Source organism: Lepidochelys kempii, chromosome 1, assembly GCF_965140285.1.
Source record: "Lepidochelys kempii isolate rLepKem1 chromosome 1, rLepKem1.hap1, whole genome shotgun sequence".
NCBI lineage: Eukaryota > Metazoa > Chordata > Testudines > Cheloniidae > Lepidochelys > Lepidochelys kempii.
The window spans coordinates 49,158,327-49,176,453 of NC_136380.1; the positions used below are offsets into that span (position 1 = coordinate 49,158,327).

The 18,127-nt window shown below is 39.3% G+C and overlaps 1 protein-coding gene across 3 annotated transcripts in view; it reads right to left on the bottom strand.

Moving 5' to 3' along the window:
• LOC140910489 (NEDD4-binding protein 2-like 2) overlaps positions 1 to 18,127 on the bottom strand; it is a 110,621-nt gene that overhangs the window by 10,218 nt on the left and 82,276 nt on the right. The window contains exons 7-11 of one of the 3 annotated variants that reach the window (XM_078852642.1): positions 10,497 to 12,373; positions 7,512 to 7,597; positions 5,173 to 5,218; positions 3,468 to 3,545; positions 2,515 to 2,713 (exon numbers count right to left, since the gene is read on the bottom strand). In XM_078852642.1, the coding sequence (XP_078708768.1) occupies positions 2,538 to 2,713; positions 3,468 to 3,545; positions 5,173 to 5,218; positions 7,512 to 7,597; positions 10,497 to 12,373 (2,263 nt within the window). In that variant the 3' untranslated portion in view covers positions 2,515 to 2,537. Of the gene's footprint in view, positions 1 to 2,514; positions 2,714 to 3,467; positions 3,546 to 3,814; positions 3,919 to 5,172; positions 5,219 to 7,511; positions 7,598 to 10,496; positions 12,374 to 18,127 lie in introns of those variants that run through there. The other 2 variants (XR_013635740.1, XM_078852646.1) reach the window with 2 other exon arrangements.

Here is an 18,127-nt window from a genome sequence, read left to right on the forward strand (position 1 = left end):
TTTGTATTCAATCCTTAGCAATTTGTCCATGTTTCCAGCTACTTGGACTTTCACACCCTTTCCCTTCCCTACTTATCTTCTTTCATTCACAATCAAGATGTTGTACCCTGCCGCTGATTGGCTTATGATCCTGGCCTCATTGCCCACTTCTTAAATTTTCAAATAAGCACTTTTGTGCTTTCTTCTATGGTGCCCCTCACACTTGGGAGGGGCTGCCCATAAAATCCAGAAAATTAACTCATTATCCTCATTCAGAACTCTGCTTAAAACTCTCTTTTTCTATAATGCCTGCAAAAAAACTGGACAATGCTTAGGTTGCTGGTGTGCTAAGACCATTCCCTATCATCTTGACCAATACTGTCTTATTGTTTCTTTGTATTCACCTGTCTGTTGTTTCTTGTCTTAGACTGCAAGCTCTTTGGGGCAGGGACCTTCTTTTTGTCAATGTTTGTACAGCACCTAGCATAATAGGGTCCTCATCCCTGATTACAGCTTCTAACTACTATGGTAATACAAACTAATAAATAAAACACTTGTTTCCATTGATCTACGGATGCTTATTTCAGTAGCAGTTTTGATCATAGTCATTTGCCTATTCCCCAGAACAAGTTATTCAACCACTGATTTGTTGTCAATGTTTTGAGAAGGAATTCTTACAAAAATGTTGTCTCTTAACCAGAAACAAACCATGTTCTGGGAGACATATGTGTGCAAAGAGGAGCAGAGAGACACAAATGTATTCATTTAGACAAAAACACACAAGCTATTAAAGGAAGGAAGCACCACCACTTTGGCAAACAGATTTATATTAAACTGAACTTTGCTAGAAATATTTATAACATGTTTCTCAAAAATATACTGACTGTGATGATAGCATTAGCACTGCATTCAACTGCATTGTGTAATTTAAAGAGGTTACAGTGGAAATTCCCAGGAGTCTTCGCCTCTGTGAAATTTATTTTTAAAATACCTGACATTTGGTGAAATATGGTCCATTTCAAGATTTTTATATTTCAGAGTATTTTTTTAAAAGCCTCCAGAATGTCACTTCTGACTGGATTACTTTATTAGCATCCACTGGGGAGGTGGGAAATGTGTGATTTCTTGAGAGGGAGAGAGATTACCCCCACCTCCCTTCAAACCGATGGCAACATTTTAACAACAGGCTCCTGTGAGCCCCTCAGAGCTAGTTCTCACACACATCCCTGCGTATCTCATACACATTCAGTACTCTCACATGTATGTTTAAGTAATTAGAACTTAATTTATAAGTAATTATACCTGACTATGCATTCTTAAAAGCAGATCTTTCACACTATTGAGTTCAAAAGGGCAGAATGAAAAATAACACAATCACCAACAACTCAAATGTTATTAGACTCCTTCTTTCACCATTTGATGACATGATCACGTGTTGGATTTGTCACTGTCTATATTTATATGCATAATTTTAAAAACCCCAAAGAGGTTAATTAAACCATGTTTACTCCATTCTGAGTAAATGTGAAGATACTTCAACTAAGAACTTACTGAACATCCATCCACATACAGTCTGATAGGTAGGATGTATAGTATTACAAGAGAGGCATTGAATTGTAAAAAATAACCACCTTAGTTCATTTGGAATATCACACCCCAAATTTACTCTGTCATTATAATGATATTCATTACATTTTAGGACTTCTATTTAAACCAACATTTTTTTGGGGGGGAGCTTGGAAATTTTTTTCTCCCCACACTCATAATGTTCACACATACCTTCATAAACACAGACATACACAAAACAGAAATAAGGTTAATTCTGTATTGCTTAGAAATATAGTAACATAAACAAGTTTAATAGTTAAGATATCAGCCAGTGTCCTGTCCTACAAAACATGGGTTAGAGAAATATCATCTAGGAAAATATCAGATAATTATTTGGAATAGTTAGAATTAAAAGGATTGAAGAAATGAATCTCCTAGCCTCTGGATCACGAGACACAGTATATGTTGTTCGTTAGCACGAGTTAATGTTAGGTAGAGGTGGTTGAGATTTTTTCGGTAAAACATTTTTCATCAGAAAATACGTTGAATCATATGAGTTTCAATTAAACTTTTATCAGGAAGGTTTCTCAGGTCCAAGATGGAATTTCTGGTCAAAAGGAGAAAGTGAAATTCCCCACCCAAAATAGCCAATAGGCTGGTGGCTAGGGCATTCTCCTGAAATTTGGGAGATCCTCCGCTCTGCCTGGAAAGAACTTTAACCTGGGTCTCCCATATCCCAGGTGAGTACCCTAAACACCAGGCTATAGCTATTCTGGGATGGGTCTCTCTCAGTCTCTCCTGTTGGAGCTGTTCCACTTTCTATAAATAATTAAATATTTACTTATAGTAAAGTCATAGGTGCTTACAAACAGGATGAGCTGTTAGTATTTTTTAAATCATTTTATTATAAATGAATGGAATAATCTTTGTTTTTCAGCTGTTTAGACCAGCATTATCCATAAGAATGACAGTTTTATAAAATGTTACCTTTATCTTCATGTTGACTTCTTCTATTTAAGATGACATTCAAGATTGGTTGATATGTTATACAAGTGCTTGTTGTCTGGATAAGTCACGGAGTTCTCTTCTACTACATGTTGATATAGGTTTGTTTCTGGAAGGGTTTCAGAAGATTCTTGACTCTTTTGGCAATCTTTATTTGTATTCTCCACAGTTTTGGCACCAACTAAAAAAATATGATTGTAATTTGCCAAATGACACCCAAAGTATAATTTATATAGTTTGTCATTTTTATTTGTCAAGATTATTTACAGAACAAGATTATTGCCCTAGAAAACTACAAATGTTACCAATTTTACACACAAAATATTTAATCTAGTTTGTTGGATTTTTCAGCTGTGCCCTGACAATTACACACATTCCCTACTGGTCTGACTCTCTCTTGGCTCTCCAGCAAATTAACTTCCAAGGCAAGAGCTACAGGGTATGTCTATACTGCAATTAAACACCTGTGGCTGGCACGTGTCAGCTGAATTTGGTTCAAAGAGCTCGGGCTAAGGGGCTCTTTAACTGAGGTGTAGACGTTTGGCCTCAGGCTGGAATTCAGGCTCTGGAACACCACAAGGGGGGAGGATCACAGAGCCTAAGCCCAAACTTCTACACTGCAATTAAACAGCCCCTTATACCGAGCCCTGTGAGCCTAAATCAGCTGACACAGGCCAGATTTGGGAGTTTAATTGCAGTGTAGACATACCCTCAGTCTCTCTTTCCCACTGGATCTGTCCCCAACTTCAGACACCAAGTTATCTGTCATTCTCCAGGAAACAATTATATCATGCATTTCCAACAATTTTAGAAGGCCTTATGCCAACTTGTGCAATTATATTAAACACCAAAAGCTGTTCCCTAGATGTGATTATTCTCCTATGGTATAGTATTTTAGAACACATACATACAGTATATGAAGTAATGTGCATTACCAGATGCTGCTGCAGCAGATACCTTTAGGAAAAGGCTGCCAGCAGGGTATTCTCCACTGCCTTCAGAGATCTTATGGGCTAGAGTGAGAGGATAGATGCAGCTGGTGATTACAGAGGGAGGCTGCTGGAAGCCAGCCCTCCCACTGAAGACAGCAGAATTGTGGGATGGATGCTTTTGATGCTCCCAGTCCCCAAAGTAATAGGACATTGACTGGAAGTCAGTCATGACCCACCCATCCTAAGAAATGAAAATCAGTTTGAGGCAACTGGAAACATGCTCCTGCCATCTGAACACTACAGGATTCCTTCACCCAACATAGCTTTTGATGGTTCTCATCAAACCTCACTTTCCTCCGAGGCCTAGGAGCCTGATCCATTGAGGTGCTGGTCGTCTTCAATTCCCACTGAATTCAACGAGAGTTGATGACCCCCAACGCTTCACAGATAAAATCTAAGACAACATGTTTTCCACTTTGTAGCCCGATATATAGATTATGTATTATTATATTGATTACCTAAGAATTCCCAGTTATCACTTTAAGGGTTGACAGGCTCTTGTCCCAAGGTCAGGCCCAGTATTATTAAAATTACTATATAGTTGGGACCCCCAACGTTCACAATTGCAACACACACACAATCGGAACTCTTCTATATTTCCAAATAGTTTATTAATACATTTAGCAAAGTCACAAACACTCTAACTCAGTAAGGGAGATAGAGAGACTACAGAATGTACATCTGAATATCCATATACTCACACCATCCCTTGCAGGATGACCTGAAATGTTAGCCATTATCTTCCTCATCACCATAACCTGCCTCCTCACCACTAGTGGTCATCATTCTGGTCCCTACCAAGGGCTACATTTCTCTCTCCTACTGCCCACGGACTAGCATGCAACTTCTATAATACGTTATGCTGATGCCACTATATCTAATGTATAATCAGTAGGGGTTTTCCCCCTTTTCCTTATGTGTATTTCCTCATCCTACTAATGTTGAGGTGTCCTCTTTCTGTAGGTTAGTATACTGATACATGTAACTACAATTTCAACTCATGATCATATCCGCCATCACTTGCTTAAGCAGATCTGGGGTTATTACTTCCATGCTCCTTGTGGTAGCACTTACTGGAACATTCTACCTCCTACCATTGAACAAGCGATCCTTAGTTCCTAAAATCTAAAGGTAACCGTTAATCTATGCCAAGGGTTACAGCCTACTTAACCACACTTATACTAGCTTATGCTTCAGCTAATGTCTTACAGGATATAGGATACTGTATGCTTCTTGCATTACAGCTGAATATAATGAAAGCAGCTAAATGTAATTAAGGCAAGGCAGTGAATATAGTAAAGGAAAGCCTATGCACTACAACTTTCAGCTTCATCCGAATTGGATTCAAGTAAAATTATTCGATTCATTTAATAAGAAAAACTGTTAAGTTGGAGAATTTCAAATCACAAGTGAGGAAATTCAAAATTGTGTCCCACCGCAGCTGTAACTCCGCCACATTGTATGTATACTGTATATGGAGGCATACATTTAATACCATACACTACAGTACAAAATCCTGCACGTGCACAAGAAGTAGTTACAGACACTATGGACACAGTAACTTTCAACTTATTTACTTCTACATTAACTGATTGTTGCACTGAATAAATAACGTTTACATTCTTTTTGTTCACGAAGTTATACTTACCAGCCAAGGAATTCCCATTCTGTAATCCATTCTTTTTCTGTTTCCTCTAAAAACAAATAAAATAAGCAATGATAAAGGAGAGAAGAAGAAAAAGAAAATCTATATGATGCTGGGGGGGATTGAGTAATCAGTGTACAGAACAAATTCTATATTATATTACATAAGTTTTTAAACTGTATTTACAAGGCTTTTGTCCTTTTCATCACACTATCCTGTATTATCTCCTAAAAATTGCCTCCATAAAACAACAGCTCTAGTAATAGGCTATCCTTTCATTGAGAAGTGACAAACAAAAGGTTAAGAAATATAAAAAATTATTTCAGAAATATGATTCAGTCCAACTATGGACTAAACTACTCTGGTATAAACAGTATACAAATATGTAATATTGAAATATGAAACTATGTTTACATTCACACTTACAGCTCTGCATTGTCCTACTTTATCAATTATAGGGTATTTCCTAACATGTGAAATTATACTGTACCCTCAACCAGTAGAGAATGCCTGCATGTTCAAATATGTATATAGTGGGACAAACATTCTAAGAGGGCCAAACCCAGCCTCTGTTTTGCATGCATATTATTGGATCACACATATGTGAAGGCACATGTGACAGTCTATCACTTGTGCACGCAAGTGACGGGTTTTGCATATGTAAATTCTATCAACTGTAAGTGCCAATGACAATGCTCAAAGTATGGATATAGATATCCATGCATGCAGAGGCTACTTTCTGAAAGTTTGGAAACAGTATATAAATATATGTATACATACAGGGCCCCATCCTAAAAATCATCTTCACCCAAACTTCTGTTTAAATGAGAGAGGTTCTAAGTATGCACAGAGATCTGACACAGCCCTAGACAGTTTGCTCCTCTAAGGAAATTTCAGTGTGTGCATTACTTTCCCCTACCCATCCAGCTATTCTATCTCATTTTACAATTATTTAAAACAACACTAGCATTAAACTTTTTTAAAATGTACTGTGTTCCCTGTCCATTCTTTTTTCCTTTCCCTACTTTTTCCTTTCCATTGCCTAGCTATCTTGGCATAACTTTTCTTTTTTAATTCTGTTTCCCCTTAAACTTATTTTTAGAGTATAATTTTTCTGATTTCCCTTGTCTCCCTTAATTCATTCCTCCACCATTCACACATACACCTTATACATTATCCCATCAATCAAATTCTCCCTTATATACCCTCCAAGCACATGAATTTTATTAAAGCTAATGTTAAAAAAATTATATAATACATGGGTTGAGAAAAGAGTGTCTGTACATTTGGGTATAGTGCTTAGATTATCCACAATTACAAAGTTTGTTTTTAAAGTCGTAAGATACATATAATTGCCCTCATCAGTCATATAAGCTAGATCTGCCCCCCTGAAGTCACTTCCAGTTTCTATGAGTCTAAGCTCATTCACCTCCTCCCCTCAACACACTTAGGGTGATTTCTTCTTATCTATCCCCACAAGGGAGGAAGGTTTGGAGAAAGGCTCTTTTTTTCTTCACCAATACAGGGGAGTGGCACTGAGCTGGGTCTCTGAACGGAGTGCACTGACAGAGTGTGAAACAATTACAGTTTCTGACCAGACAAAGTAAGCTAAGTCACAGTCAGCCACTCAGCACATACTCTGAGCATTTTTGCTTGAAGTGATGGGTAAGGAACTGCAGATACTGGGGGTGGGGTCTGATTAGAGGGTAGTAGAAGAAGGAGGAAAAGGAAGGAGGAGGACTGTATCTGCGGGGTAAAAAGAAGGACCCTGAGCAATAGGGAGCAGTTTTATTTTTGTTGACTGGCTCATATGTTTTTTTGCTGCTCTGTCCACCTAAACCTAAATCTATATAATGCCTCTTCCTTCACTGTTTGTATTCATTTATATAAAACATGGACCTACCAGCAAGAAATACTCTTTCTCCACATGAACTGAATCCAGAAGCACAATGACTGGGGGGGGAGGGGGGGCAACAGGAGGGGCATAGATGCTAACACAAATTCACAGTCACCCATAGTCTTTCCGGGGGGAGGGAAGGTCCCAGCTGGTCCTTGGGACGGGAGGGGAGGGAAGGGACCTGGGATGGCAGCTTCTCATGTGGCTCTGGCTCCCGGCACCCACTTGACCCAGCTCCCTGCTTCCCAGAACCCCAGGATGCCATCTTCTCACACTGCCTCTTCCATTTATGGTCTCACTCTGGAAGGAGAGATGGTGGCTCAGTGAGGACATGGCAGGTGACCTGGGCCCACTTCTTCAGAAAATTCTGGTTACACCCTAAAGTAAATGGTGCCTCTTTACTCCTAAAATACAGGAAAGCCTTGCAGAGAACTTAAACCCATACCTCCACAGATGTCTTCCATAGTAAATGGATCTGCTTTGATGTTTTCCAATCAAGAGGAACTATGTAATCATCTGGCAGTAAAGACTCTGAAAAAGAACAAGACATTTTCACAGCTGACTATTAATACCTCGTTACATAAAGCAGTGATCCATCAGAATAGTATCATGACATTATATTTTGTCAGGTTTCATGCATATCTGAAAGGGATACTGCCAGCTCAAACAAAGCCCAGAATTTAGGTTTTATACAAATAAGCTTCTACAGAACCTAGGACCAATAAAAAAAAAGTCTATATTTTTGTTTAATGCCAATGTAAAGATAGTTTTTAAACCAAACATTTTCCTGCATTATTTACACTGCCAAAATTGTAGCTTTGTCCAAGTGCATGGGAACTGGAAAATGAAATTTACTAGGAAAATTCACTAAAAACAAAAGTGAAACTTCAGTCTCTAAATTGAAAAATGCAAAAAGTAAACAAACATCTTAAATGAAAAGTAAATTTAGTTTTTAAAATTTTATCAGTTTAACAATTTATAAGAGGAATTTTAACATAGTATATGGAAATTATTCTATAAATATGTCATATTTTTAACCTGATGGAGTTCTTCAATGATTAAAGTTGAAAAGAAATGCTTTGTAGAAAAACAGTGTAAAACGCTTATGGAATACACATTCTGTTATATGTGTTAACTGTAAATAAGTGACAAATAAATTTGTTAACTAAAAAGCAATTTACCTTCCAATAGAACAACTAACAACATTTGTAGTACCTTTCATTTAGGAATATTCCTAAATGCTTTATGAAACCATTGACTCACACATTCATTGTAGTTGCCTTAACAGTACGCAGCAGTACACAACAGTTTAGGACAGGCAATGAGGAAAAATATGCATGACTGAAATTGCAGCAAACATTTAAAAAGAAATAATATTGATACTCAAATCAGAATATGGCCAGGAAAGTGGAATTAACACCTATAATTCTGAGAAAAATGCTATGGGTTCTTTAATGATCACAAGTGGCCAGTGCCTCAGACTATGCCTATACTACAGCTTAAGTCGACATAAGTTATGTCACTCACAGATGTGAATTACCCACGCTCCTGAGCAACATAACTTATGCCGACTTAAGCACCCGTGTGGACAGCACTATGTCAGCAGAAGAGCTTCTCCCACCAGCATAGCTACTGCCACTCATGGGGTTGGGGCGCTGTAATAGGGGGGCCCGGAGGGCCATGGCCCTCCCACTTCTTGAAAGTGGACAGGGCCTGGTCCGTCCACTTTTTGCCAGAGGCTCTGCCCCCCTGCCCCTCCTATTCCACCTGAGGCCCCAGCGAGGCTGGCAGCTAGAGCCTGGCTGGGGACACTGGGTAGCATGGGGTGCCATGCCACGGACCCTCCAGCAGCCCGGGGTCAGGTGGCCGAGAGCAGCCTCCTTCCCATGTCCCCACCCCTCCTAGGTCCCCTGGCCCAGGGCAGATGGAGGGTGCATGGCTCTTACTATGGCCGAGCTGTGGCTCCAAGACCCCTTCCCCTGGCCAGAGCCATGTCAGGGTAAGAGCTGCTCGGGGAGCCGTGGATCCTCTTGCCTTGGGCTGGAAGGGGGCCTGCAGGCTGTGGACATGGGCCAGGGCCTGCTCTTGGCCACCCCACCCCAGGTAGGTGGAGGGTTTGCAGCTCCTGACCCACTCCAGCTTCTGGGTTGTCCAGGGGCAGGGCCTTGGGCAGAAGAGGCAGGGTCACAGAGGGGCAGGCCCCCCACCCCACACTTTTTGGAAGGCTCTGCCGCCCCTGTCATTGGGTTAGAACAGCTACATAGAGAAAACTTAAAGTGGCGCAGCTGCACTGGAGCAATTGTTAATGTTTTCATTAAGGAAAGACTACAATTAGAGAGTTAGAAGGTTCACAAGTACCTTGCTAAACAGGGGTCTAAGTGACATCAATCCTGTTAAGATTTATAAAGCCCTGCAAATCTGTGGATATCTTCTTTATGTCCGCGGACCATTTTTGCTGATTGCGGATTGGATGAAAATACAAATTTTGAATCTGTGCATAAATCTTTAGAGCCCTGCGCAGTCAGATATATACACATGAATAGTCCCATGGTAAAATTAACCATGTGCCTAACTCTGAAGAATTAGGGCTTAAGCAGTTCAATCTTTCTAAAAGAGTTTACACTACATGACTTAGTATACATTAAATGACACTAGAATATGAAAATTCAAGCTCTGTTTGTTCATTTACCTTCTAACCATGACATCTGAATGTATGGATTGCATGATTAAAAGAATATGTTCAGTACTAGAAAAAATACTTTATGGTTTTTAATTTCAATTTCAAATTAAATTTGATTAGGGGGAAAATTTTCATACTGCTGAAGTGATTTAAGAGCGTATGTCTGTTTGAAAGGCAGTGGAATTAAACCTCCAAAATGCCTATGGCACATGTGAAAATGTGATGCAGGTGCTTTTGAAAATTTTAACCTATAATTTTAAATTATTAGTAAAGGGATACTACTGTATTACAAAAGGTGAAACAAACATTTATCAGCAAAGAAATACAAATCCAAATAATACGTGTTTTCATGCAGTTTCCTAAATGACAGGTTAAAAATTCACTCAGTATGATGTATTTGGGCAGCTGAAATTGCAACACAGCTACAAGGACATCATTCCTTGCATTTAAAGTTAGTAAGTACTCAGTATTACTCAAGATCATGCAATGAGGGTAAATTGCTAACAAAAGAAATCAATGATCACTGCGTAATACATAATCTACAGAGCTGAAAAGCAAAATCTTGGTGCAAAGTACCATTTGCAAGACACTAAGTGAATGCCATCAAAAGTATCTATATTGGCAAGCAGTGATCAGCTACAGTATATTATTACATTTATGTAATTGCTAGTTGCAATAAGAAACTGAGACTTATATAATTAAGCACTGTTAAAAATAAATAATAAATAATAATAATAATAATAATATTACCCAGTGGAAATCCAGGAGAACCAAAAAGGTCTACAAGTTGAAATGCAAATCCCAATGATAACGGAAGACCCAAAAAGTGGGATTTAGTATTTAAAGTATCTTGATTAGCTTCAATTTGTGAGGACTGTGATGGCTTACTTTCATCTGCTTTGTGTATATCTTCACCACAGCTTTCAAATACATTAGGGTATGTAGGACAGTCAGATGTTACTTTAACAGAACACAAAATATCTGGTTGACTATTTGTAAACGCTGAAGAGAACTGTTCTCCCTCACCCTCTTTTTTATCAAGTATTTTTTCTTGTTTAAAAGTTGTAATTTGTTCCCTACTTGTTGAAGAAACTATACAAAAGCTAGAGGGAAACTTCTGAACTGGAGAAGAAACAGCTTTCTTTGAAAGACACAGAGATTGTCCCAACTGATTATTATATAAGAGAGATCCTACACCATGGTTAAGTGAAGAATCTGTCACATTATTATTAGAAGGTGCTAGATGTTCTTGAAATTCAAGGTGTTGCTCATTCCTCTTTCCATTGTCCTTATTTGAAATTCTTTCTTGTTCTGTTTTCAAAACATTTTCTGATAGGTTATCATCCATTAATAGAGCATTCTTGCGTCCCTCCTTTGTACTAACAGTAATCTGCCTTGGTAGATGAAAGTTTGGTGCCAAGTTGAAAATCCTTTTGCATCTTCCTTTTTTCTTCGATGGAACTGGTGTACCTACATTGCTTGGAACATTTATTTCAGTTAAGCAGTTTGAAACAGTGACTCCCGACTCTATAAATGAAATATTATGTACTTTGTCAATCAATGATGACGGTAGACCACCAGGTGTTACATTGCCACTCTCTTCATTTAATGTTTGCAGACTGGTCTCTTTTTCTAATTCTTCATTAGATTCATGAGTTTGTTCTACTGTGCTGTCAGGATAGGCCTGTTTGAGCCGCCTCACTCTTTTTGGTCTTTGCTCACATATGAATTTATGGGCACCCTCAGGCCAAGAACAAGAACCCGGCCTATCAGAGCCAAGCTGCAACTGTATATCAGTTAAATCAATTGAAAAAAAAGCCCAAGGATTTTTCTCATTCCTTTTTGATGTCTGTCTGTCTTTCATGGTTTTATCAGGCAAGAAAGCACAAATTTCAGATGTTTTCAAATCATGCTGGAGAGACAGGGTTTCTTTTTTTCCATTACTTACATTTAACAATTTACTTTCTAGGTCAGGTTCACATGCAATTTGATCTGATGTAAGTTTATCTTGATTGTTTAACATCATAGCACTATTTTCTTTACTGTTATATTCTGTGTCTAGAACAGAACTGTGATCATTTGTATCTAAGGAATTGGTCTCATTTTCCTTAAGGTTTTTATTTTGGTTATGAGCAACCACCTGATCATCAGTTTCAGAGTAGCAGCCGTGTTGATCATCAAGTGTGTGTTCAAATTCAATTATGTTTTTATTAGGAGCAGATGTCAAATTTATTAGAAATGGACCATCATCTTCTGTAAACAAGTCACTTTTCACTGGACTAGCTAACATTGCTGAAGTCTCAGACAGAGCAATAGGTAAACTTCCTGTTTGATACTTTGTAGATTTTGGGCTTTCATTATAGTCACTATTGGAACGACCTTCACAACCTTTGTCTCCTGGATCTCCATTAAATGTAAATACTGATTTTCTTTTTTCTTCTTCTGAATCTTCCTCTTCACTCTCTGATGTTTCCTGGTCATCTGGAATTAGATGACAAGGGGCTCCATCTGATTTTTGCTCTGTGATTTTAACATGATCGTGCTTCATTTTTCTGTTTCTTTTTCGCTTTTTCCTCTGTTTAGCTTTGCTCAGTCTGTGCCCAGGTTTCTTCTTAATGTCTGTTTCCCTAAATGTAGAATAAAAAACTAAATATGAAAGAAAATCCATAGCAGTAATAACCCACTCATAATACGCAGCTTTAGGAAAAAATATTTAACTATATGGTAATCAAGTTTTGATTCCTTCACTACTGAAATTTTTTTTTAAATCCTGATATTAAATTTATTTAAAAATTCATTTAAAAATTACCATTTCTGTATATTTCAAAAACATGATATAAATGTGTCTTACCATTCACAAAGCATCTTTAAACTGTTTAACATACACACACTGAATTTTAGTTTGAATCTCATTTCAAGAACTTCCAACTTAAAACAAAGCAGTAGGTAAAGCAGCATTTTCAAGCGTCTTTCAAAATTATAAATGATTGATCCCCACTAGTCATTCAGCATCTAGGGTTTGCCCATGTTCTGTAATTTTCTCCACCTTGTGTAATGTTCAGAATGGTGGAAAATGAGTGGAGAGTAACATGATCTGTTTTCCTTCTGTTAGAATATCCCACTGATATCAGAGTGTTCTTCTATTGGGCAAAATAGATTAGATGGACTCAATAATTCAGAAGATACTAACTACAAAAAATCCTGATTGACATACAAGTTTAATAATTATTACCATTCCCTCAGACCTAGTGCTCAATGCACCATGTTTAGCATGTGTACACATGCATTTTATCAGGGGAGTATAGTACCTCTAATTACTTACTTATTTAATTTGGAACAAAGTGGTACCTCATGACTGTCGGAAGAGATGGCATATTTAGGCCTTCCAGAAGCCTGCTGTGGATTTTAAGAGTCTGTTCTGATAATGTTCAATAGTGTAAACATAAGCAGAACTGTATGTGTAAGAAACTGCAGAATAATTATGTTTGTGAGAACAAGAAAAGATAAACTAACTAAAAAGCTATAAAAGACCAGTTTGAACTAATACTAAACCTGTACTGACAGGAAAGGAGAGTTGACATGGAAATGAGAATAATATATATGTCTACAAAAAGATAACAAAAATTATAAATAACTTTGTGTAAGAAAGGGAGGTTGCAGCTGTAGAGTCTGATGCTGGAGGTGACTGTGATGAGATTGTTCTAATGAGCTTCCTACTTATAAGTAACTGATAACTACTTGCTGAGTGTTTTGCCTTAATAAATATTTTTTAGACCCATCTGTTGAGTAAGTAAACCTCAATCCAATTATTTAAGTCTACTAGAGACAAATTAATTTAGTAGTAGGCAATTATGTAATTATGAATCTCAAGTCTATAAATCTGAATTGTTGAGTTGCACTTCTCATCAAGATTAACAGGCAGCAGTACAAACAAAAATGGCAACTAAACTTTTTGGCATCACACTTCCCAATTACAGGTTTCTAACCAAACTGAGCCCTAAATAAAGAAAATAAAGATGACTAGGTAAACCTATTACAGGAATTTAATACATTCTATAGATATACTTTTTTTTATAGAGCAAAACAATGAAGGGAAGGTTTCAGAGTAGCAGCCGCATTAGTCTGTATTCGCAAAAAGAAAAAGAGTACTTGTGGCACCTTAGAGACTAACAAATTTATTTGAGCATAAGCTTTTGTGAGCTACAGCTCACTTCATCAGATGCAATGAAGGGAAGGTAATTCCAAATAAATGAATCTGAGGTTGATGACCTATATAGGTAAAATAGGTTTCTTTTCATACCTTCATATATACCAGAACAGACTGATACAATTTGAGAAGAGGTTCTATGGAAATAAAAAATAAGGGAAAAGTTGATACCACCAGTAGAGTACCACATCCATACCTCGAGGCCACATCCATAGAGATTTATTTCCTCCCTATAATACCCAGTAAATGAGTGCAAGAATGACTAACCTGTCATCTTACAAATGTCATTTTCCATTTCTTTACTGGAAAAGTATTGTTACTTATCTTGTACAGTAACTGGAATTCTTCAAAATATTTGGTCCCTATGTGGATTCCACTTGAGATGTGCATGCATTCCATGCGTCTGAGACCAGAAGATTTTTGTTAGCACTGTCCATTGGTCCATCCCTGCACCCTTCTCTTCCTTGTGTTTTGAACTAAGGGCATCAGTGGCACTGTGCACTGACCACTTCTCCAGTTCTTTCTCTATAGTGAATTACCAGCAGGATCCACAGCAGAGGAGAAGGAGGGCGGGTAGTGGAATATACACATAGGGACTCAAAGTTGCTGAAGTTCTTAAAGAACTTCAGTAACTGCATAAGATAAGTAATCGTACTTTCTTCTTTGAATGATAGTCCATATGTGTATTCAACCTGAGGGGGCTTACTCGCAGTATTCATTGAGGGCGGGGTGGTGGTGGTGAGGAACCTTACTCTACCACAGATTGGAAGACTGTTCTGCTGAAGGCTGCATCTGCTGTAGAGGCTTGTACCAGCATGTACTGTCTCACAAAGGTGTGCACAGAACCCCACCTTGCTGCTTTACAGATTTCCACAAGAGGGGCACTTCAAAGTGAAACTACTAACATAGCCTGGGTTCTGGTCGAGTGGGCCCTCACACTTGTGCGGGAGAGGTTGCAGTTAGTTCATTGCAAAGCAAGATTCAGCCTGAAATCCATTTGCAAAGTCTCTGTGAGGAGACTGCCTCCGCACTCGTGCTTTTGGCAAAGGAGAAAAACAGCTTAGGGGATTTTTGGAAGGGTTTTGTCCTTTGCAGGTGTAATGTCAAGATTCAACAGACATCCATAGTATGTAGCTGCTTATGCTGTCTGGTGGCATGTGGCTTCACAAAGAAGAGAGGTGAGTGGATGACCTTGTTCAGATGGAATTCTGAGATTACTCTGGGGAGGAATTTAGGATATAACCTCAAAGAAACCTTGTCCTTCTGGAAGACCATATAGGGCAGGTACACCATAAAGGACCCACCGCTCACCTACTCTTCTGGCTGAGGTAATTGCCAGAAAGGTAACGTTTGTAGCTAGATGGAACATTCATTCATGCTATTAAGGCTAGACTGAGATCCCATACTTGGGTAGGTTTCAGTACCAGAAGAAAGTTTCTGACAAGTCCCTTCAGAAACTGTTTTGTAGGAGGATGGGGATCCACTGGAGGGTGATAGGCACAAGTTACTCTCAAGTGCACTTGCAAGGAGATGATAGATAGTCTCAATGTTTTTAGAGAGAGGAAGTAGTCCAGAATAGTAGGGATCTCAGCATCCTCTGATGGTCTATGGCACAAGATAGAAAATCTTTTTCATTTAGCTGTATAGCATTTTCTCATGAAGTCTTTTCAGCTATAGCTAAGAATGGCTTGTACTATCTCTGAGCATGATCATTCTGCACTTGTCATCCATCATAACCATCTGTTAAAGGGAGAGATTCCGAGTTGGGGTGGAGGATCTTGCCATTGTCCTAGGTCAAAAGGTCTGGGAAGAGCTGAATGCAGAGGAACAGGTGTGAGGCCACCTGGAGAAGGCTGGTGAACGAGAACTGTCTCTACCACTGAGGAAAAACTAAGATCACCAATGCCTTGTCCTGTATGATTTTACTCAGGATTCAAAGTAAGAGCGGAATGAGTGAGAATGCATACATCAGTGTTTCTGGCCATTGTACTAGAAACACATCCCCTCTGCACTTGAGGCCCCTAGCCACTCTGGAGCAGTATGCCAGGCTTTTCTTGTTTTCTTGGGATGCAAAGAGATCCCATCATTGGAATACACTCTGTACCACAGCGATACAGAATCTCTGTATGTGTGGATGTGGTAGGGGGACACAAAAGTCCCATCAAAAAGATTTCTTGGTGGCATGCTGGGGCTAGAAGTATAATGAAGAAGGAACAGTCTGTTCACTATACTGCATTCTTTGGTGTTTTCTACAAGGCTTGAAAGCTCTTTGATGGTAGAATGATTGAGGAGATGGTTATTATATGGTTATAAGATTGAGCCTTAGGATATATCCTCCTTGGTGCGGTAGTAAAGATACTCAGAGAACAAAGAGTTGCTCTTGAGTCTTTGAGGGTACATAACGATTCCTCTGTTTTCTCACTGAATAGGTTATTTCCCATGAAAGATCCTCTGTAGTGGACTAAACTTCTTTTGAAAATCTGGAGGATTGGTGTCACAAAGCCCAACTCATAACTATGGATGTTGCCATCTAGCAGGGATGCTGTACCTGCTGCGTCCACCGAAGCCCGGAAGGGCCAATCTAGCTAGCAATTTACCTTCATCAGTGATTGCTTGGAACTGAAATCTATCCTTTTGAGGTAGTTTGTTATTGAATTCAGAGAGCTTATTGTAATTAATAAAATCATACTTACTTAGACATCAATGCTTGGTAGTTCACTATGTAGAACTACAAACTTGCTGATGTGAAATTCATTCTTCCAAAGAGGTTTACACGTTTGGTCTTCTTCTTTGTGGGTGTAGATCCAGATTGGCTGTTGCTTGTTTCTTTTGGTGACTGCCTGCACCACTAAAGAGTTTGGAGCACAGTGTGAAAGTAACTTTTCTGCTCCCTTTAATAATACAAAGTATTTCTTCTCCATTCCTTGCGGGGGGGGCAGTGCAAGTGGCTGGAATACGCCAGACTATTTTGGCCAGTTCTAGCCTCATTAACAGGCAGTGCCACTATATTGGGATTAGTGCTCTGGAGGATATCCAGTATCTTATGAGGAATGTCATATACTTCCTCCAGCAGGATCTGGTGTGTGTCTGCAATTCTCTTCAGAATGTCCTGGAATTGCCTGTAGTTATCAGGTGGTGATGGTGAGGCTGCTGTGACTGCCCCATCTGGTGAGGACACTGATAATTCTTCAGCAACGAGTGGTTCCACCTGTTCAGGTTGCTCCTCTTCCTCAGTGTCCCTGAGCAGGTTAAGGCTCTGCCCCAAAATGGGAAGCCTGTCTTGACTCCCCTTGAAACCTTGCCTATCTGGGATACCTCACATATGGATTCCATGCACCCCAATAAGGCCAATATGAGGGATCATAGGTAAGGATACAATTTAATCATGGAAGTTATGGATTCCATGACTTTAATGAATGTCCATGACTTCTTTGGCTTCAGCCAGTGGCGGATCCTGGAGCTTGCAGTCCCATCCTCACCACTGTGGGACTCAGGCTTTAGTCCTTTAGTCCCCCCAGTAGTCTTTCTCCCCCCCAAAAATAGTTTTAGTAAAAGTCACCAACAAGTCCCAGGCTTCCATGGATTTTTGTTTATTGCCTGCGACTTGTCCATGACTTTTACTAAAAATAACCAGGATAAAATCTTAACCTTAATCATAGGGGTAACAGGGTGGTCCCCATGGAAGAGGACACCATTGGTTCCAAGTTGGGTATTCCTTCCTGTGAGATTGGGAAGGTGCCCTGGAGATCTTGGAGCCTCTATTGGGGCTCACTTCCCGCCTTGATAGGGGTGGTGAAGCTCTCCCACCCATATCAGACTCATTGGAGGAGAATGAGGTCTCTGTGACAATAGGAGGTGCCATTGGTAGCCGTGGTCTCATTATGATTCAGCTGGTCGACAATACTGAAAAGTGGCAAAGTGTTGGTGTAGGGACCTGCTTGGTTAGGAATGGATCTGAAAGTATGGGTGATTCTGGGTCTGCACAGATCATAAGGTCCTCCAGTATAGTGTATCTAGTGGCAGCCCCAGGTGCTGGAGAGTGGATCAGGCTCCCGTACCTTAGTGGTGCCAGCTTCAGATGGACAGCACTTTTTGGTACTGACGATTCCTTTTCTCTGCGCATCAGTACCATTGGTGTAAGAGGCATTTACTGTCTTCTTTCCCTCATCAATAC